The sequence below is a fragment of the Myripristis murdjan genome, chromosome 4 (assembly GCF_902150065.1).
Source record: "Myripristis murdjan chromosome 4, fMyrMur1.1, whole genome shotgun sequence".
NCBI lineage: Eukaryota > Metazoa > Chordata > Actinopteri > Holocentriformes > Holocentridae > Myripristis > Myripristis murdjan.
In genome coordinates, this window is record NC_043983.1 from 21,432,474 (window position 1) to 21,454,236 (window position 21,763).

A 21,763-nucleotide genomic window follows, 5' to 3' on the forward strand; every position below is an offset into this window, starting at 1 on the left:
GCACTGCTTCTCATTCTGTTGTCTCACTCCCACAAACATGGACTAAACATGTGCGCAATAATCTTCCATGTGAGAATACAAACAGAGAAACAGGCCTCTGGTCCAAAGCTATACAGAAGGATGTGGGTAGATTTTTGTCTGGATCTTTTCAGATTAGATGCTGAGTGTATGAGCTTTAAAAGAGAAAAGTTGTAGCTCATATTGAAATTTCCACTCGAAAAAGGCACTTTGATTGTGATATAACAACCAGTTGCAGATGAGTTCACTATCCTTTTGGAAATGAGTGTTTCAGTTACTGAGTTCTGGTGATGAGTAATGGTGGTGAGGTCAGGTGTTTGGGCATCATCATTCTTCTGAGATTCATCATCATCTTTCTGGTCACAAGCTTGATGAGGGGTTCTGATGACTAAGCTTTCAGTTCAGTTCCCCTTTTTTGGCCTTAACCCCACCATGATTTAGTATCACATCCCGTAAAAGGGATTTTAGGATTAATGAGGTTGACTGCATTTGAGCTTAAATATCGCTGTGTCGGCCAAAATGATGTGCCTCAGTTGGTATATAAAGTTCCCGTTGATATGACACATGCTCAGATTAATGCTCTGTAAACATCTGCTGACTTGTAGTGAAAATGTTCACTTCCTCATATGGTGTCACCTCTGCCTACATTTTTCCATGACTTTCTCTCTCACAGTGTTCTCACTTCATATTTCTGTCTAGGCATTCATGCGAGCGACCGACATCAGTTATGGAGAAACTGGCCAGAATCGACCTAACCTATATTACAGAACGTATGATAACCATAATCTACCCTGTAGTACACCTAGAGGAGAGCTACCTCCAGGACCTGCGGACAGTCATTCTCATGCTCCAGTCCAAGCATGGACACAACTACTTGGTGAGAATCATTTGCAGGCCTGTAGAAAAATGCTATGTACCACTCCCTTCCAGCCTGCATTTTTTAAATTTTCCAGTTACATTTTAGGCATTCATCTTATACTCTTCTCCAGAAGGACCTGCAATGAGGGCAACAGCAGAACAAACTTGTATTTGTAGATTACTGAAATTACAAGCAACCAAAAGAAAGGAGTGCAACAGTCAGGGTCTTTGTATCCTTGCAATTTTCAACTTCATTATCCCAGAGGAAACTTGTTTGTAGCCAGGCATTAAAAACAAAGTCACAAAGCATATACATAAAGACACATAAAAATATAAGGAGTTAAAACAATAGAAATGGAATTAAATGGAAAACAGATGCTGAATAAAAAGATTAGAAAAAGACCAAGATGCACCGTCTGCACACAAGTGTAAAATGCTGGAGAAGAGACAGAATAAGATCTTTGGAGTGAAGACGAGAGCATTTTTTTTTTTTTTTTACTCATTTCACCTTCTTTCCTCCATCTTTTGTCATAAGAGAGCATTACTGTAATTTGCCCTTTCTTTCTCAGCTTATCAACCTCTCAGAGAAGAACGACAGCCTCACTAAAATGAATCACAAGGTAATGAAAGTAATTCATGTGACTCATTGTTTAGCATAAGCTTTTCAGTATAATAATGTATGACGAGTGATTTGTCTCTCAGATTGTGGACACAGGTTGGGTGGATTGCCTGGCTCCCAGTCTGAACCAGATTTACGGTGTGTGCACAATTATGGAAAACTGGCTCCAAGCACATTCAAAGCATGTGCTGGTCTTACATTGCAGGGTAATCCTCATTCTCTCTGATTCCTTTCTCATGAGCTGCTTTTGACATTTTCGTACGTCAGTCCTAAATGCATTCAGTTTAGACTGATCTGTATAGAAGACTACGGCATATTGATCTGTCCCCACTGTACATGTCCTCAACAGGGAGGTAAAGGCCGGCTAGGAGTACTGGTGGCTTCCTATATCCATTTCAGCAACATACCAGCCAGGTAACATTGATGTGATATTGAATAATTTGTTCAGATATAAAGGGAATAGTCAACATGTAAAGGCCTTGAAAGTTTTTATATGAATTTTCCCCCACAATATCCATAATGCCCATATTCCCCTAATTTACTGGTTACTTTCATTTGTTTCTTTTCTTTTCTTTTGTTGGATTCTGAAGTGAGGATTACTTAAATACCCACACTGGAAAGAAAGGGAATTGTAACTGTGCCATGGTATTTACTGACAATGATGTTAGACTGAAAGCAAGTGTTTGAAGATCAAAAGCAAAGAGGAGTGATTGAACAATAGATGGACTGAACAGAGGCTGAGTACATCTCCACAAGGCAAAGGGCAGGACAGTTGATTACAGGGACTTTGAACTGAGCAGCTATTTGATTTTGGGGCAGGGATCCCGTTGCTGTTGGATACCTGTGAATTTATTAACCTACAATTTAACAGACTGAGATTGGGCCTATAAACGACACAACACCTTGTTAATGTCAGCCCTTACAGAAAGTTTGGTTTCAGGTTTTTACAAAGAAAACATAAAACCTTACACATCTTCTTTCTTATGGCTTGCAATGTTGGCAATGGAGAGCACGACACATCCGTCTTTGGCTCAAGTACTCGGACTGTCACTGCTGTTGAGAAAAGTTCACGGGACAGGTCACAGTTAGAGACAAATCACTATCGTTTGAAAATGCAGGAAAGGGGAAGATCAAGTTAGTTTTGCACACTGTGGATGTGTATATATGTGTGTGTGTGTGTGCGTGCTGCTTGTGCTCTAACAGCTGACTTGCCATTGTGAAATTGCTGATTGTCACCTTCTGATAACACAGTTCTTGTCCTTTGGAGCCTTTATCTTATTTGTCTGTGTGTGTGCAGGCATGCACTTGTGTGTGTGAGTGTGTGTGTGTGTGTACATAACTATGACCCAACTGATTGTGGGGTGAGAAGTAGCATTATTATGAGCACTGAAGCATGCCTTTTTCACCTGAATATCCGCATCTTTCTCAGTGCAGACCTTTCTCTTGAACACTTTGCCATGAGGAGGTTCTACAATGACCAAGTGTCTGCTCTGATGACCCCCTCTCAAAAACGGTGAGGGTGTGCTTGACTGACCAGTCAAAGGTTAACGCTAGTTCAGCTCTGAGACTCTTATCTCCCCTGTAGGCCAAGGGATTTATTGTGGCTCTTGACCTCAGATTGCAAGTTCAAACTTCACACTAATTATTTATTCCTCTTGTAAGACCATAATTACCATAATAAATCTACTATAACATTTTCAAACAAATAAACAAGAAGTAGTCCTTAACCCTAACCCTTTCCAATATTTACTTTTATTGCAAGTCACAAACACTTTGCCATCCAGTTTTATTATTAGACATACACATCAGTACATGAGATAAGCGACATGCCTAAAGAAATTCTCTTCTATGTCCTCTTCTTCTTCCAGCTATGTGTGGATGCTGGGCAGTCTGCTGAGGGAAGGGTTAAGGATGTCTTCCTCTCCATCTTTCCTCCTCTGTGTTGTTCTGCACGGTCTTCCCAACACAAGACCAGACGGAGGTTAGCAGCAAATGCCTGAGCTTGATTGGAGGAAACTAAGGTGATAGATAAATGGTCACAGTAAGACTGTTCTACCCTGCATCTGTCCTCCATTCTTGATTCAGTAGTTTTCTAATGATTCCTGTGAGTGGAGAAATTATGCAGCAGCAGTGCACTAAGTTTTAAAAGTTAGACTGCTACAGAGGCTATATTAATCATGTTTGAGTTATATTATCCATATTCAGTGCCTTTTTTAAAATATTTTGATGAACTCCTCATAGGATGCAGTCTGTTCCTGAGAATATATCAGGATCTACAAGCTGTCTGCACATCAGCGGTCTAGTAAGAACTGATTTATCCATCCTACAATAAACCTCTTCCACTAACCTCCACAGGACACCTAAAACACTGCAGATAACACGCTGTTTGTTTATATCCATCACAGCCATGTGCCAGCAGGCCTGACAGACAGGCTATTCATTGTGCTTCAGCCAGCTCAGCTGCTCAAAGGGGACATAATGGTGTGTGGTAATGTGTCCTTACATCAGTATCACAGACACTCTAACAATTAAACACCAATTCTTACAGAAAATTGATTGATAGTGCTTACATTTGTGTTGTCTGGATTACACTACCTGCACAATAAAAAAGAAGCCCTTACTCTGGCATACTATGACTGGACACAGAAGTGAGATGTGTGTCTCATTTTTCTGATGCTAGGTGGTTTGTTATGATAAAAACAGCCTGTCAGTCAGCCGCCAGGTCATCTTCCGTCTCCAGTTTCACACGGGCATCATACACGAACGCACCCTCACGTTCTCCAAGGCGGACCTTGACTGTGCCAACAAAGGTAATGGTATTTACATGTTACCATAGCCCGCTGGCTGCCATTTCTTATCCACTGAAGTTTTAATTATGCTTTAATATTTAACCAATTAACACTTTACTTTGTTCCTGTAAGTGTCCCTGTAACCTGCCCCCAACACACACACACACACACACACACACACACACGCCAATCTCCAGTGTAAATATTACCTCAGACCAACCTTGATACCCATGCAAGGTGTGGTGAGGTGCAGGTGTGAAGATAATAAACCATAAGGAAAGAAATGAAATGAAATAAAAATGAAGTGAAATGAGAATTAATAATTAATCTACCATGACATGGAGCATAAAAAACATACAAGAGACAAATATCTTACCTCTGTTAGGCTCTACTGGCATTTAAGGGGAGACCTGACTTTTCTTTCCCCCACGGATGGTAAAGTGGGCATTCTCACACTGTACTGAATGCCCAGTCAATTGACAGTGTTCACTGTACTATTTTCTTTCTATTCCAGACCCTAAATTTCCAGAGGATGGGAAGGTTGAACTGGTTCTCTCTGACAGCCCTAAGAGGATTGCAGGTACTGTCCCGTTCCAAAATCTCCTTCCCCCAACTGTTGCACACAGACATCTGGCACACACAAACACATATCAGAGGGTGGAATGTATAGTATATTTACTCAGACACTTCATATTTCTATTCCATTACATTCCACAGACAAGCACTGTACTTTTAACTCCATTGCATTTATCTCACAGCTATAGTTACTTGTTGCTTTGTGAATAAGCTTTTACAGGCAAAGCAATATATGATACATTATTAGAGCTGAAACTATACAACAGCTTATGGAGCAATTAGAGCTGCAACATTAACATACGTCGTACAAGTTAATGCATCAATTATTTAACACTTTGAAGGGAGTCATTCACAATATCTAGTTTTACTATTGATACTTGATACTAAGTATATTTACTGTATATATTTTACTTTTTCTTAAGAATAATGCCAATAAACCCTATCCAACTCAACACCTGGGTCATAAGTGCAGGTGGCGAACAAAGCCTGCACCATGTTGTATTGTCTCTGCCCGCTCAAGCAAAAGAGACATGATTCACTCAGGTGTAAGCATGACACCTACAGCATGAGTGCTGCTGTGCTTGGTGGTAATCCTCACTCATGGACCTAAAACACGCACATTTCTATAAAAGCACAGGACAAACAATACTCTGCTTTTCTGTCAAAGGGCTTCTGGATATATCACGTTTTGTTGTTCCCCCAACAAGTGGGTGCTTGCAATCACCCAGGTGGGGGCAGTGTTGCAGAGCAGCAGTGGCCGAATAGGCTTGGAGGGTTGCATGTCAGTTAAACTGCCTTGTAACACACACACGCACACACTCCTCCCTTCTCAACAGGAAGCAATATGAGGGCTTATCACTCAAACATATCTGGCAGGAATTCTGATCCCTGATAGCATACAGAAAGGAAACCACACTGTCTGGGGAAAACCAGAGCTGATTAGCATGAAACACACACACACACACACACACACACACACACACACACACACGCACGCACGCACAAAGAGATATTGATGGATATATTTGCCCTTCCAAAACCTGTGGCAACTATTCTTTCAGATATAATTATTTGACTCTAAATTTTAATAAGATTTCGCCCTTAGGAATTGGCTGATTTCATTGTGGATGCATAACTTGGGGAGTCTTGGTGTGTTGGTGTGTGTGTGTGTGTGTGTGTGTGTGTGTGTGTGTGTGTGTGTGTGTGTGTGTTTTGTTGTATAACTGACTCCTGGCCAAAGCTGCCTCTGTGTCTACTTGACTGTTTGTTTGTCATTTTCATGTGCAGGCAGAGAGCTGTGGTACAACGGAGACGCCGTGACAGTGGACTATGATACCTTAGATCCCTTGGTTAGACGAGATTCATACCAAGATGCATCTCCTCCTGGTGCAGGTGAGATGCATTAACAGATTTTTAGTTGTGAATCTCTCTCTCTCTTATTCTTCCTCTTTTACTTTTGTTCTTTTTTGTATTTGTGTAGTCTCACTGGCTTCATTATTAGACAGGATTTCACAGGCAAGTGATATATTTGAAGAAGCAGCAGGTTCTGGCAGCTAAATAAACTTCTCTTCTCCACTGTAGCCTAATGATGACCCGTGCTTTTGGTTGTCTGTGTCCATGACATTCCTGGGAATACTAGAACGCCCATCCAGCAATGTTCATTTCAGAGGTCTGAATTGGATATTTAGAGTGGGAGCTGTGGTCATTTATTCAGAAATTATGTTTCTGCATGGTGCAAATATGTCCGCTGCGAATGGCTCTCAAGCACTTTGCCTTCGCTGTGGTCAGCGCTGTGGGTAATTGTCTGGTCATCAGTGTAACAGCTTACAACTGTTGTGGTTACAAAGGGTTCATAGATGTTCCTGGGAAATGGGTTGAATGACAGTCAAGTAGACAGCAAGCTGACGGGACCTGTGTATTTAGAGGCTGCTGTGTCTCAAGAGCTTCCATTTAGTTAGAAAAACCGTGCACTCGCAGACACAAAAACACAAACACAAAAACACATATCCAGACAGCTGAAACAATCTCTGTAAGTGGTGGTTGAGGTTTCAGTTCCAGCTGTTTTATGCCATTGCTAAATCTGCTCAGGCCGGCTGTGTAATTTAGACAGACTAGTCACAGGGGAAGAAATGTGGAAAATGGCATGTAAACATGTATATAAGTGTAGCTGTACACATGCACGTGCATAGACACACACGTACTTGCACAATATGCACACGTTCACACAGATGCAAAGGCACATGGCCATTACCATAACCGCCAACACACATACATGCGCTTGAATGTAATGAGGGTGCCAGCCAGTGAATAACACAACCAGCCAGAAGAATGTTGTTTTCAACCACAGGTGGTTCTGCTTTAACCCCTCGGCCCACTCAAGCCCCTCCCCTCTTTCTATCAATCTTCTCACCCTCACCCTCATCTTCCCCTCTTTTCTCTTTCTCTTTCTCTACCGTTTATCTGGCTCCCTGTCTTCCTCTCTCTAGCTGTGTGTGCTGCTCTCAGGTTCAGGTTGCAGATTGCTATTTGTCTGCCTCTTTCCCCTCCACCTCTCCATATGCCCCCATCCCCCCCTCCTCATACAACTCTCTCCAGAGCCCGCCCCCATGTTTACATTCCCTTTGCCATATTTGGCAAGCTCAAGGTCCTATGCCTTGTGTGTGTTTTACTGTGTGTGTTTGTGCATTATGTGTGTTGCACAAACTCTTTCACCTGCATGTGCGTGTGTGTGTCTAGATGCTGGCTGGTGAATGATCCACCCCTCAGCTTCCCTCAGCTGCTTGCCCAGAAAAAAAATTCTTGAGTGCAGCACTGCACACCATTACCTGAGTTAGTTAAAGGGGGGGGGGGGGAGGCTGCCAGGCAGGACGGAGAGGAAGAGAAAGGAGGGGACAAGGCAGCAAAACAGTCATTTCAAAACGACAGGGAAGGCGGGGATTCACAGCACAGTTACACAGAGGGAGAAAAACGAGTGCTGGAGTGACAGGGAGAGAGAGAGAGAGAGAGAGAGAGAGAGAGAGAGAAGGAGGGAGAGAGAGTGGAGGGGGGGACGCAAGGGAGCTGTTAGCACCTTTGGAAAAAAATGTCCTTTACTTGTATTCCTGTGGCAGCCTGAGAGACAGAAAACAACAGGAGAAGAGAAGTCCTCAGCAAAACCGGTCTGAATCTCTTCAATTCCTTGTGTGTTTGTTTTCTTTTTTCTTTCTCTCCCTCCATCTTTCTCCTCATCCTTTTCATTCCGTCCTCGTCCTTGCGCCTCTTCCCTTTTGCTTGTCATCTGTTTCTCTTTTCCTCCCTCTGACTCCAAAGGGAGTTCATATGGGAGGCTTCAGCAAGTATTTCCATCCTGTTTCTAGTCTGCAATGGGAGAAGTGAAAGTGTGTTCCTGACTCTGGATGAAGTAAGCTGCTTCACTGATGCTACGATAGCTTAATTTATAGGTTTGTTTTGTTGTGTGATGAGCTTTTTTTCTGATGTGTACGGGTGATTTGTAAGGGTAAGTTGTGCTTGTTAATTCCGAAGTATTTTGTGAAAGTAATAGGCGGTATTTATCAGTCTGTGTGTACTAGCATGCATCTGTATCTGTGTGTGTGTGTGTGTGTGTGTGTGTGTGTGTGTGTGTGTGTGTCTGTATGGGATCAGTTAGACCAGCTGTGAGGTTTTACCATGCATGTCTGGTATTTGAGTTTTACTGCCTCTCTGGACTTAAGAGGCAGTGCTTCTGCAGCTCACACTCTGGTATGTACTGTATGTATTGTTGCAGTCACTGCACTGTGTTATTATAAGGCATTCATATCAATCTAAATACAACAGCCTTTATCTGAAACGAGCATGATCTGTATTTCCAATATGTTACTCAGGTCTGGATGTTTTCGACCCTTCTTTCAGTAAGACTGATAGCAGAGCAGAAGGCATTTCTATTAAATTGCAGCTATAATCAGTTATACTGTAACAGACTCCAACCTGAAGAATTCAGGCATGAAAGCTGTGTCTTTATTTATTTTATGTAACCTGGCAGGGCACTTAAGAACAGATTCTTGTTTGCATGGTTGGCTTAGCAAGAGAAAACTTACCTTTTAAAGGGAAGGAGAGAGGATTAAAAATTAAGTAGAAAAAAAAGTGCCAAAGCCTTTGTCTTTAACACAGACTACAACCCATACTGCGCTGTCTGTCTTTGGTTCTTTATCTCAGCTTTATTCCAGCCCTTTAGAAGTGCATGTTAATGTTTGTTAGTGTATATATGTGTGTATATACATGCTATTGGCTCTATCTGGCCCCAGGTAGGGCTGTCGTTGGACATGTTCTTTCCGTGACACACGCACACACAAACGCATGCATCTGTCAACCCGCACAAAGGGGCTCTGTGTTATCTACGTGAAGTGTGTCTGAGGTGAGGGCTGTGGTCTGACAGGTGGCGTGTGTGTTTGTGTGCATGTCTGTGTGTCATAATGAGTCATGTGCTGTCGTAATGAGGGTATGGGGTCATATGAAGCGAGAACATGATTCACATTTACTTTTTCATCTATTTTACTCTCCTGGGCAGTGCTTCACATGAGCTTCTGAACCTCATAATGCCTATAGCTGATTTTGTCTTTTCTCCTCTCCATCTCCTCAGCTCTACTTCATACCGTGAGTCCTCGGGATGAGAGCCCGTATGCCAGGGTGAGGAAGAGGAGCAGTGAGGAAGGAGGTTTTTCCCCCACAGTCACCAGTAGCCCCAGCTGCAGGGACCGAACTCCATCTGCCAGCAGTGACTCAGGTCTATCTATCGCGTCCCAGAGGGCTGGGAGTATAGCCACAGCCAACTTCAGGAGAGGGGCTGGTCCGGACGATCGTACACAGGCAAGGAAGCTGGTCTTTGGGGTGGACCTTGAGCTGGCTCAGCCTCCTCTGGAGGTCATGACTGAGCTCCCGGCTTCCGATGGAGGGGAAGGGGAGATAGCTGGGGATGAGTCTGGCTTGGGACACACTTTCAATGGAGAGGCTTCGTCCAGCGAGAGGGAAACTGACATCTTGGATGATGAGGATGAAATAGATGACAGTGAGGTAGCTCCTGCCTTGGAGAATTCAAGCTCAACCAGAGTTTGCACCCTCTCCTCTGAGAACCTGCCTGAGGTCCAGGAATTTGCCCAAAGCGAGTACTCCACCCATTCCTGGGTCCAACAACAGCAGCTGGCTGATGCCATCCCACATTCTTATTCACCAGTGGATGGAGAAGACAGGCTGAATGGGGGACAGTGCACTCCACAGAAGCCCTCATCTCTGGTGGCTCCTATCACACCATCTAGAGGAAGCAGCAGCAGGGAAGCAGTGCAGAGAGGACTGGTGGACGAAGATGGTACACATGTCACACAAAACACCCATATTACACACGATATACACTCCACACACACCACACACACCTCATGCCTGCCAGTGAAGCCATGCCAAGAGGAAGATCTGGCATCGCTAACCACAGACATTGATGAGTCAATAGAGCAGCTGAACCAGCTAATTCTGGATCTGGACCCTACCTTCATTCCTGTCCCCACTCGCTGTGCCCCACTATCCCGCTCTGCCTCCCTCTGCACCAATGGTCTCAACCACAAGGGAAATACCCATCTGTCAGGTAAGACCAGGCCACACAATGAGAATAAATGTATCATTCAACAGAATGAACATGAGTCTCAAATAAGCCAATACTAAAGATTAAATATCTTCTTTACCAGTGCACAGTGAACAGATAACTTTTGTAAAGTACAACAGAGCACAGTAGCAGTGCACATCTTTGAATAACCATTCAGCGTTTTCCCAAGAGCCTGGAAACGTCTTGTGAAGGAACGCCAGCAGCCGCCCAGTACAGAGCCACACAACAGTCCACTGTGTGCTGGTGGGACTGGCTGACATGCCAGGCTAAGGAAAATACACCTGTGCCAACGGGCTGCTGTTTTTGACTAAAGGGTGAAGGCAGCAGGGAGGTAAAGCTGAGGTTAGGCTTGTTATATATTAGAACTCACAGCCTACACACTTACAGAGAGGCTTTATAGCCCTGACTAAAGAACTGGAGCACGGGTTGATTGTGGAAATCTCCACTCCAGCAAAGAGAGAGAGAGAGAGAGAGAGAGAGAGAGAGAGAGAGAGAGAGAGAGAGAGAGAGAGAGAGAGAGACAGACAGACAGACCCTAACACGCTCATCTGTGTGTGTGTGCGTGAGTGTGTGTGTGTGTGTGGTGTTTACTGAAAGGGTGGATACATTTGATTAAAGAGGTACTATATTCTTGCTGTGTAAGCAGTATAAAATCAGTGACTTTGGTGTACACACAATGGCATGTTTACCATTACATCTGCCTCATTTTAATGGAAATATACAAAGGTAAAACTAAGTCTTACATAGGGAAAAACTGTGAGACAGCTGACCTACCTGAACCTCCACTACAGTGGATTTCAACAGCATCCAGTGCTGTACAAGAAAACTTTACTCTCCTCATTATAACTGCATCTACATGCACTGAGAATGAAATCCTTCTTGAAAAGCACAAGTGAAGGAGGTCCACACTCCACTTTCTACCAGTTGAAAAGTATTACTTAGTGTCAAGCCGCAATTCATCATTGATGCTCTCAGGATGCAGGAGTCTTTGTCTGCCCATGTATTTCAAACAAAGTAGCTTTGGCCAGACTGTTTTTCCTTACTGGGCCCCTTACCTTTGGAGTAAACTTCCTGCTATTGTCAAGAAATCAGACATTTTGTCAGTATTATAAAAGTACAGACTCTAAACCTAATTATGTATTACAACTTAATTTCTGCACCAATTCCTATCTTGCCTATTATTATTTTTCATTCTCTCGCTTACCTGCAGTCTGTTACTGCTGCTGTGGACTGCCCTGTTATGTATGGTTTCACAAACACTCACATATGCATGGGCAGTGCATGGACTGTCTTGTTTAACAATCTTTTTTTTAATCTCTGTTTTTCTCCTTTGGTCTTTGAAAAACATGCTGTGGCAAACCTGTATGTTAAAGACACTTTAAATAAATAAATAAATTTAACATGACATGAGAGCAAAGTGAACATGCCACATAATAAATATGGCATGTTTTCCAGACCTGCATGTCTCAGCACAGTGCTGTTTCTTCCCATCCCTGATGGATTTATGCTCTCTCATATCCACTGGGATGGACCTTGAGGAACGGGGCACATATCTGCTGTGACCTTCGTCCCGGCCTCGGTTTTTGTTTGATGGGTGTATGGGTGATCTCATCACCTCCCAGCTCCTTGCATACAAAGCAGCTGTACCATCAAAGTAAACCTCAGAGCGACCACTGTGGTTCACAAGGCAGCTCCCAGCAGTCAAGTGCTGAGGTGAATGTCTGTGAGAGGTCTTGAATCATGTCTGTCATGGTCTTTACCACTCAGAGGCAGCTGTAGTTACTGGGGACCTGCGGCCATGTGCCACGCAGGGTTACTTTACAGCTGACTTTTGACCTCATGTTTTTGTGCACCTTCAGGTCAGTCCTCATGCACTTTTCTCCAAATCATGGAATTTGCACACAGGAAATGGTGTGTTTGTATGTGAGTGAGGGAGATTATGTGTGTGTCTGTGTGACATGTCCCAAGGGCATCTTGAAAGCAATGGCTCTAATATTTCACTGCAACGTTATTATGATGGCATGTGTGTATGTGTGTGTGCGTGTGCATGTGTGTTTGTAATGTGTGTTTTTCAAGGTGGTGTTTTGAGGCAGGACACTGTAAGCGCTCAGGAATGCTTTGAAGTATGACACAACACTTTGCTCCTCGATGTCCTCATTACCCTCAATTCTTTCTCTCTCATCCTGTGTTGTTGCGTTCTTCAAAAGCAAAACCTTCTCACAAACTCATAGGGGACACTGTAAAAGCTGGCCTATTGGCCTAGTAGAGAAAATAGGTTAGTTTCAAATAGCTATTGCCAGATGAAAACAGTCTTGTTTTTAGGTTGATTACCATGTAGTTTGTGTCTTGGTTTGATACAGCTCTGCCCCTTTCACACATGCATATGCAAACCCAGATGTTTGTTTATTTTTCATTGTTTCCTTATGTGTGGAAAAAATGCACAGCACTTGGGTTCATGTAGCATTTTCACAACCTATTAGATAAACTAAAAAAATGTATGTGCTCCTCTTACTTAAAGTAAAGTGGATTTTCTTATATTCGTATTAGTAAGCTGAGAAGTTTACATTATAGATATAAAGTATCAAGCTGTTAACAATAAAATCCATATTCTTCTATGTTAAACAACAAATTTGTAATGGGAAAAAAAATTATCCATAATATCACAGGTGGATGACACCGGCAGCCCAATTTTTATTGAAAGGCTAATATTGGTGGCAAATCAATATATCAGTCTAATCCTATATGGGATTTTCTGACTGTGGGAGAGGTCTTCACCAGGGGGTTATGTTCCATACACATCTGAAGAAGATCAGGAACAGCTGATGGTTCTAGCAGATGTATTCCTGGAATATCCCATGATCGCCCACCATCTGTTCAGAGTAAAGTCTAGCCTAGTCAGCCTACTCTGCCCTGATGCACTGCTGATAAACACAGTGATAGAAGCTTTTGGAGGTTGTCTGCAACAAACAAGCCATATAAGAATCGTTAATCATCACCTGTTATTGCATGTTTGGCATCTGATTCATAGCCATGTGTGAACAACCTTCGGTGCTGTTTTCTTTAGAACTGCCTCTTGTGTTGACTACATTTCAGACTGATATCACTCTTTCAATCTCTCTGCTTCACTGTCTGGTATTCCCTATCTCTTTCCCTATCCTTCCCCCACCCATCCACCTTCCTCTGTCCCTGGGCAGGTTGGCAGCAGCAGAGGCAGGCCAGTGATGTGACAGATTACTCTCATCTGCGTAGTCCAGGATGGAAAGGAAATGGATCACAAAACTTCAGACACTCCCCCATCAACAGTCCAAGCCTGTCGCCATTGCAGGTGCATAGCTCACCCCATTGGATCTAACCTGACAACTAATATGCCATATTAAATTTTGGTTGAATGTTATATTGATACTCTGCTTACATACATATGTGCAGTATATATTGTAGCCTCTGCTCTGCTGGCATCATGTGTTTCATGCTGATGTGTTCTGTGAGTGCCTCTATTCTGTGTGCAGTGAGCATAAGCATTATCAAGTCCAGTTGTGGTTCACCAATGAAAAAGTATCTGCCACCATGTCACATTGAGGGTCTAGCTCTAGACCCACTTTTCGGGACTTTGTACAACCTCCTTATTAAATATATTATGAGGACATAAACGGATTATGAGATACTGTACATTATAAGGACATTGGTGGATTATAAGACAATGGGCCCCTGGGCATGGATGAGTAACCCCCATCCCACCCAGCAGGGCAGGTCTTGAGACTTGCACAATAAGGGGCAGGTCTTGAGACTTGCAACCAACAGCACAATAACTAAATTCACCTGTACCTCAACTGGATTTATAGTGCACATACACACAAATAATTGGTAAGACAGACAAAAAATGCACTTTTTCAAACTACTTTTAATACTGTATGCCAATGGAATAGCATGCACACTGGACTATCAATGCAAACTTTATTGTTTTGTCTAATTGAGTAAGGTAACCAAAGGGCCAAACTTTCAGAGAATTGTTATAGTTAATTTCATATTAATTTGTTTTGTATTAATGAAGTAAGGCTTGTTATTGGCAAGGACTTCACCATACAGAACATATCACAATATTTTAACACAATTGTAAAGCTTTATAAAAATGTTTGATGTCTTATGTGAAGCACTTTAAGCTGCATCGTATCATAGTGCATAAATACTACAGAACGAGAGAATTGATACGGTATTGCAAAAAAAAAAAAAAAACTTAATACTACAGAAACAGAGATGAAACAAGTAAAGCACAAAGTGCAATATCATTGAGCTCATGCTCGTCTAACTCTGTATGTTGGTGTGTGTTCACGACTCTTTTTTTTCTTTTTTCTTTTTTTTGTTGAATTGTTGAGATTTCTGCTTTTGCGCTCATTCTCATGGCTGGCTGGCATGAATCGCCTGAGTGTTTACAGCAAAACACGGGGTGTATAGCCACACACAGATCACAAGACTGCTGTCTGCTTTGTGTGTGTCTATGCGTCTCTGTGTGTGCGTGTGTGTGGGCCTCTATCACCTCATAAGACCCTAGTGATAAATGGTGCTCTTGTTTTTGATTTTTCCTCTTAATTTTTTCTTTCCATGGTTCTTTTTAAAGCGTGGGTATTTGTACAAAGCCGACAGTGTTGACTACGGGGTACAGAGCCCTCTAACGGGTAGCTGTGACATCGTCCCGCCTACTCCCGCCTTCCCAGTATCTCCTCCAACACCCTATGGTAAGAGTCAGTGTCAAAATAGAAACTTTTGGGTGTGGGTGTGTATCTGTGGGGAGTCTTATCAGTCTTTCCTTCTCTCCCCAGTGAAAAGTTTCTCCGAGTTTTCTCAGCAAAGGGCAGGAGGGCAGTGGGAATCCGCCTGGACTTCACAAGGTACACATTCCCTGCAGTGTATGTGTGTATGTGTGTGTATGTGTGCGTGCCTTATGAGTAGCACTGCATTTCAGCCCAGTTGGAACAAAATCTGAAGTTTTAACCCAAACACTTGAGCTCTGATTGCTGCCTGACAGGGTTCAATAGCAGGCTGGAATGTTCCGCTGGCATAGACACACACACACACATGCACCCACACACACCTAGTTTGCCCCTTATTACCAATACTCTTTACGTTGGCATGGCTTTCTGCATGGTGGGTCACCTGATATGGGCTAGTCAGAGGTGGATGGATAGCCGGCTTCATCTTATTTTTAGGTTTGAAATTATATATGACCTAATATTGCACAGAATATCAACTCACTGAGGAATTACAAATAGGCCCTCTATATCCCATTATGCCAAGGACAGCTGATTCTGGATGTCCGCTAATAATGGTTGACGGTAAAAGAGGAAGAGAGCACTGTTGGCAGGATGTCCACTCACTTCCTGCTCGGGGAGGGGACAGGAGGAGAGGGGAGGGTCTTTTGTTGGTGGGACATCCGGAGGGGTACGGGCCCAATGAGATATGGACCACACATCTGTGGAAGGAATTTATTGTAGTGTCAATAAAAGACTCATATTATATTATTTTTTTCCTATTTAGGTTAATAATAAGACTGCTTGGTTGCCATATTGCAACGTCAGGTCTGAACATTTTGCTCTTTTCAGCTCATTGACTATCAAACATGTATGACGAGTTTGATTTTGTGTGTCAGAGCGGAGTGCAGCTCAGTCAGGAAATGTGGCCACATACAGCATGAGGTAATGTTGTTATTACAGTAATACTGACCCATAGCTATGCAATAAAGTCTGACCACAAACCTCCCAGCTTGCACCAATCCTAATTTCTAGTCATACCACCAATATCCAAAGCCAGTCTACGCTACTGATTGGATAATATCATGACCATAGCATTTATTGAAGCCATTTATTGAAGGTAATAATAGATAACAAAACCCAAGTAATATTTATGATGGCATTTCGCTCTGTGTTGGAGACATAGCAGCACATCCTTTTAAGGGCAGAGTGGCCTGTTTATTGTAAATATGTTTACCAGAATAGAGACCCAACAGGATGGGGAGGCAGCTGATGAAAGAGTAGCTGTTACCCGCATATAGGAAAACAGCACCTGATTCTTCTCTCCGCTGGATGGACAGAAGAATGAACAAAGGGCACAGAATGTCTTTCTCTCGTTCCCCCTTTTTTTGTTGCAGACAAGCACTTCCTGTTTCCCATGTTAAAGGCAGATGATAGTCTGAGAAACAGCTATGCTATGCCAGGACAGAGTAGTTAAATACCCCACTTACATGATTTTTATTTTATGTTTACGGTCATTATCATAATCACACTTTGACCCGGGGCTACTGTAATGGAGGAGCGATTACTGTGAATAACAGCAGACGGCTCCAAAACAACAACAGAGCACTCATGCTGACCCCTCCAGTGCAAGTTCCCACCATGCTTTCACCAGGGCAACTGCACTGCATTGAGGTTAGGGTTATTTAGATGGAACATTATGGGAGGCTGGAATGCCTTATTTGTTGATGTTTCTATGCGTTAATGCCACAGGGCTGAGCAGATGGTTGTAGCACTTCACTGTCGCAAATTTATCAAAACACAAATGTGCGCTGTGTACAAAATAAAGCGAATGTCATGCCGCACGTCGTGCTCACTTCAGACGTCAGGCAAAATCATTAACGCTGTATGTTTTGTATTGCATCAACCCAAAGATGAACTTTGCTATCGCTGTCCCCTGATGATCTCTCCTGTTGTGTATTTTCATTTCCTCGCGACAGAAAAGCTCCGCACTAAAATGTTATGTAATGACATTTCCTTTGTGTACTTATGGCCGAATCAAAACAAACAGTGAGACAGAAGTGCTCAGCCAGCGGAAGGAGGTCTCAGCCAAAGGAATCTAGATGTTTTGAGTTGAGTTTTAGGAGGGGCAGATGGTTCGCTCTGCCAAACACTTTTAACCCTCAGGGGTTAAAGGGCAGGAGAAGGTCCAGGGGGTGGATGGGAGGCTTAGTGAAACCATCTTCCCTTTTTCCGATGGTTGGATGTTCATAATGAATGAGATCAGGAGAGGTGAGGAATCTCATCACACTCAAGTGCTGTTGATCTTGAATAGAGACCGGCATCATAGCCCCGCTCCGTTTCTTATTACCTGCAGGTCTGTGTTTAACAGTTGAACTCATAAATCCACTGAACAGATGGACTGAGCCTGTGCTCATTCCAACTAATTTCCTTTGACACAGAGGTTAAAATAATGCAAGGACCACATGCTCCCATTGAAACAAAAGTGAACTCAACACAATTAAATCGAGAGCTTTATGGTGTAATTTATGATGTGCTAAGATCAGACACATGGCAGGAGACATGGTCAGTTTGTGTCTGCATGCCTTTGTCTCTATGTTTGTGTGTGTGTGTGTGTATGTGGCAAGCAGATGGTGGGAGTGGGGACACATGCCCTGACAGAGAGGCCATTGAAACCCCAGTTCAGCCCCCTCTCTGGCCATAAAAGGACACATGTAACCTCTGACCCCCTGAAGTCCCTTTTGATTGGGGGAAAGCGGTTGCAGTTGCCCAGCAGAAACAATGCTCAGTGGTCAGTGAGAGGAAGGGGAGGGGGCTTATGTAGACAAGGCTGGGGGGGAATTCTCTACCTCCCCTTTCTCGCTCCCTCAGTCCCTCCTTCCATACAATTCAGACTCAAGTAGTGTCACAACAAGCCAGAAGCAAACGGGAAGCTATTTTTCCATCTGGGGATGAAAGGAGTTGGACATGGCGACCCTCTGTTCCAGCGCCTGAAAAGCTTCATTCAGCCAGCAGTTGAGTCAGGGCTCAGATTGCTTTTTAGCAGACAGAGAAGAGAAGAGACTGAGTGAGAAAGGGAGAGGGAGAGGGTTAGTGAGAGAGAGAGCAGCCATAACTCTGGTAATAAGGGAGTCTTGCATTTGTACCAGGAGGCGGATCGTCTCGTCTCAGCCCCCAGAGAGGACCAGATTTGCTAGAGAGAGAAAGAGAGAGTGAAGCAGGAGAGGTGAACGAGAGTTGAAGAGAGAGATATCCTGAGACTTTGGAATAAAGAACAAAACAAAACAAAAAAAAGTAATCTGGCTAGCAGGCAAACTGGCAAAGTACGGGATACCTCTGTGAGAGTGTCATCATCATGACTGCTTCTATCGGTATGTATGTGCATGCACACATGTGTTGTGAGTTTGTGAAATTCTGCTTCTGTGCATTTGTTTTGTGTGCATGTGTATGTCTATGAATGCATACAACCGGTGCTCACCACTGAGAGCTCCATCTCTCATACAATCCCCGTGCCGGCTGTGAACTTTAGCACTTTTCTTTCCTTTTCTCCTTGATTTCCTTATGCGTTCTTTCCTTTAGTCTCATTCCCCTTTGTTTATTTTTTTTATTTGCTCATTCTCACATCAAGGTTTTTTCCAGTCTTTTTTTTTTTTTTTTTGCTCATTCTTTCTCTTGCTTATATACCACTATCTATCTCTCCCTCTCTCTCCCCTGAGAATTTTAAGGAGTGTATACATGCAGAGAAACACTTCCCTCTCTCCTCCAGGCCTCCGGTATTTGCTCACAGCTTCTGGAATTTTTTCTTGTGTGGTTGTGTCTCAGATGCCTTTCTTTTTTTTTCTTAACACCCCCACCCCTTAGCTCTGTTTTTTTGTGCAAAAGGAAATGGTCTTTGTCGTGTCTTTGGTTAATCTGGTTGTAATGTTTTAGGCAGCAGCATCTGTAGTGCCCTTGACATCTCTCTCTTGGTGGGACCATGAGATGGTTTGTTCCACTGCTGTGCTCATGATCTCATCCTGTAAAAGCCTATTTTGGCCTCCATCATGGAGTCATGGAACAGTGCTGCACTGGTGGTTAACCAAGGGAGGCCATTTCCCCCTTCAGCTCACAAGTGACCTGGACTGAACTGAACAGTCTTTGATCATTATTGCTTTGTTAGGGATGCTTACTGCTGTGGAGACCTCCAAGAGTTATCTTTATGACATCTTTAATGCTCAGGATGGTGCACACATGTGCACTCAAACACACACTCCACATAAGAGCAGGGGCACTGAGGTTGCATCCTTAAATCTCTTTCATATGTGACTACCCCAGAGATGTCATACACACAGGAAATAGAGATGCACATTGCTGTGTAACATCACCTCCAAAGACAGGATGGGGAGAATGAAATAGAACTGAACAAGCCTAATACATGTTTGATGCAACAAAAAATTTTCTCTACGAGAGGTGAAGTGTGCCTTGGCAAACAGAACACGCATAAGTGGAAACTGAAGACAGTCATGTAAGTGGATTGAAAAAGTTAGCTGGCTAATTCAAGTTTGGATGAAACAGATTTTTGACAGTACCAGACAGTTTTATACAGGGCCAAGCTACTGACAAGTGCCACTCTGAGATTCTGCACTGGTGTCTTCTGCATAAGTAGAGCTGACTCTCACAGGAAATTTCAAGGATAAAGGGGACAATAGATTAACATGCATCAAGAAGGGAAAGTTGATAGAGAGACAGCTGACAGTGCATGGACCACAAATGGAGAGGAGAAACAAATATTTTCCTCATTCATCTGCAGTGTTGTAAGCATAAGTCCTGTCTTACAAGTCCTGCGAGACGTCCAGGAGTCCACATCTTTGATGATGTCATGATGCCAGGTAAAACAGCATGACTAAGTCATGAAAAGACTGCAGGGGAACCAGCTGACATTCAACCGCAGCAAGTGTGAATTCACATGACAGAGCTGGATCCTCTCTTCTAAGAATGGCACTAAAGCAACCAAGTCCCAGGCTGAAGCAAAAAAGAAAATATGCTGCACAAAAAGTGTTTGTAAAATGAGGACTTTCTTGGGCTGAGTTGACAAATGTTGCAGGTCTAACAACTACAGCCAATGAGGAGATTCACAAAGACAGCCTGGACATGGACAAGAAAAGAAAAGAACAGGAAACAACATAATAGAGCTGAAGAGACAGTTATCTGGTTGACAATCAGTAGCATATTTCTGAGAAGGCAAGATTCATGTAAATGTCATTGCTTGTCCCGTAGAGCTAGCAAGTCGATGGGACACCCAAACCAGCGTACTACACCAGGCACTCCATGTCTGACAGAGTGTGATCTGACTCTCAGATGGAGACAGGGGCACTTGTCATAGTGTGGCTATGTGAGATAGTTCATTTGGTTCTCAATGGCAATTTGAAAATACTCAAAAGTATTTTCAGAGCTCAAAACACAGTCTGGAAATATTTTGTAACTTACTTAATCCATGGCTGAATACAAAATAACAGAGACATGTGACCACAGGTGTCATAAAACAAAAGACTGAAAGAAGAACAGAAGAACTTTGTGATAGTCAAAGGATACAAACTGCCTCAAGCTGTCTACTCAAAGGAGTCAAAAACCACCAGCTATGGCAAATTCTAACCACATATGTGTGGTCGCATCAGGAGAACACCGCCTTATGATCACTGATGACTAGGTGGACAGCAGCTCAAGAGTATCAATTCTGCCAAGAGAATCAAATATCCAGAGCTCTCTTTTGCAATGCACAGATTCCCTGAATCCATTCAGGCCTTCAAAACAATGGCATTCCTCTTGCAATATATTCAGTTCATTCTTTGAAGAAAACTGATTCCAGCATCGATGCATCAATCCATATTGGCCTCAAATAAATGGCAAGGTTGAACGGTAGAGTGGTGTACCATGAGTAAGCTACCAGGAAACTATCCCTGTGAATGAAACCATAGTCCTGGCTCCACTTGCAATTAATCCATTAATCAATTCATCAACTAGGAAAACCCCAGATACCAATAAACACCTCAATAGTGACAACATTCTGTCCCTTCCTTTAAACACTGCTCCATTTCTCTGTTATTACCCTTCACCCCATTACTCTCTCGTCATCTTCCCTCTATACACATATTTTTAGTGGTGTTATTGTTCAGCTTCTCTTCAGCAGCTTGTAATTCTGCTTCTCCCTTGCCACTCCAAGAACTTGATAAAGATGTCTGTTCAAACACAACCAAGAAAAGCCAGAGGAAGTTGATTTAAAGATGACCGCCTACTAGTGTGTCCTCTCTATGGGAAAAAGCTCTCTAGAGCACAAAGCTCTTGAACAAGAGGGGGTGAGAAGTCACAGTGAGGTTTGAGGTTGATTGATTATGTCTTATATAGGGAGGGCAGCACTAGACAATTGATCACATTCTGATGCAGCATCTATCCTGCGCCTGGGAGAAAGAAAAGGTTTCCTTACGGTGAATAAGTAGCATTCACCCGAACCCTGATCCTTCACTTTAAAGAGGCCATATTATCTGAGTCCAAATTCTCT

At 43.1% G+C, this 21,763-nt stretch overlaps 1 protein-coding gene across 1 annotated transcript in view; it reads left to right on the top strand.

Moving 5' to 3' along the window:
• The window catches only part of LOC115358297 (tensin-3-like), a 35,101-nt gene that overhangs the window by 1,774 nt on the left and 11,564 nt on the right, over positions 1-21,763 (top strand). The window contains exons 2-16 of the mRNA XM_030050203.1: positions 718-895; positions 1,446-1,496; positions 1,579-1,701; positions 1,845-1,909; positions 2,925-3,008; positions 3,364-3,476; positions 3,737-3,797; positions 3,901-3,976; positions 4,176-4,305; positions 4,799-4,864; positions 6,148-6,252; positions 9,476-10,468; positions 13,681-13,811; positions 15,099-15,216; positions 15,301-15,369. Coding sequence (XP_029906063.1) covers positions 746-895; positions 1,446-1,496; positions 1,579-1,701; positions 1,845-1,909; positions 2,925-3,008; positions 3,364-3,476; positions 3,737-3,797; positions 3,901-3,976; positions 4,176-4,305; positions 4,799-4,864; positions 6,148-6,252; positions 9,476-10,468; positions 13,681-13,811; positions 15,099-15,216; positions 15,301-15,369 — 2,335 coding nt within the window. The 5' untranslated portion in view covers positions 718-745. The remainder of the gene's footprint in view (positions 1-717; positions 896-1,445; positions 1,497-1,578; positions 1,702-1,844; positions 1,910-2,924; positions 3,009-3,363; positions 3,477-3,736; positions 3,798-3,900; positions 3,977-4,175; positions 4,306-4,798; positions 4,865-6,147; positions 6,253-9,475; positions 10,469-13,680; positions 13,812-15,098; positions 15,217-15,300; positions 15,370-21,763) is intronic.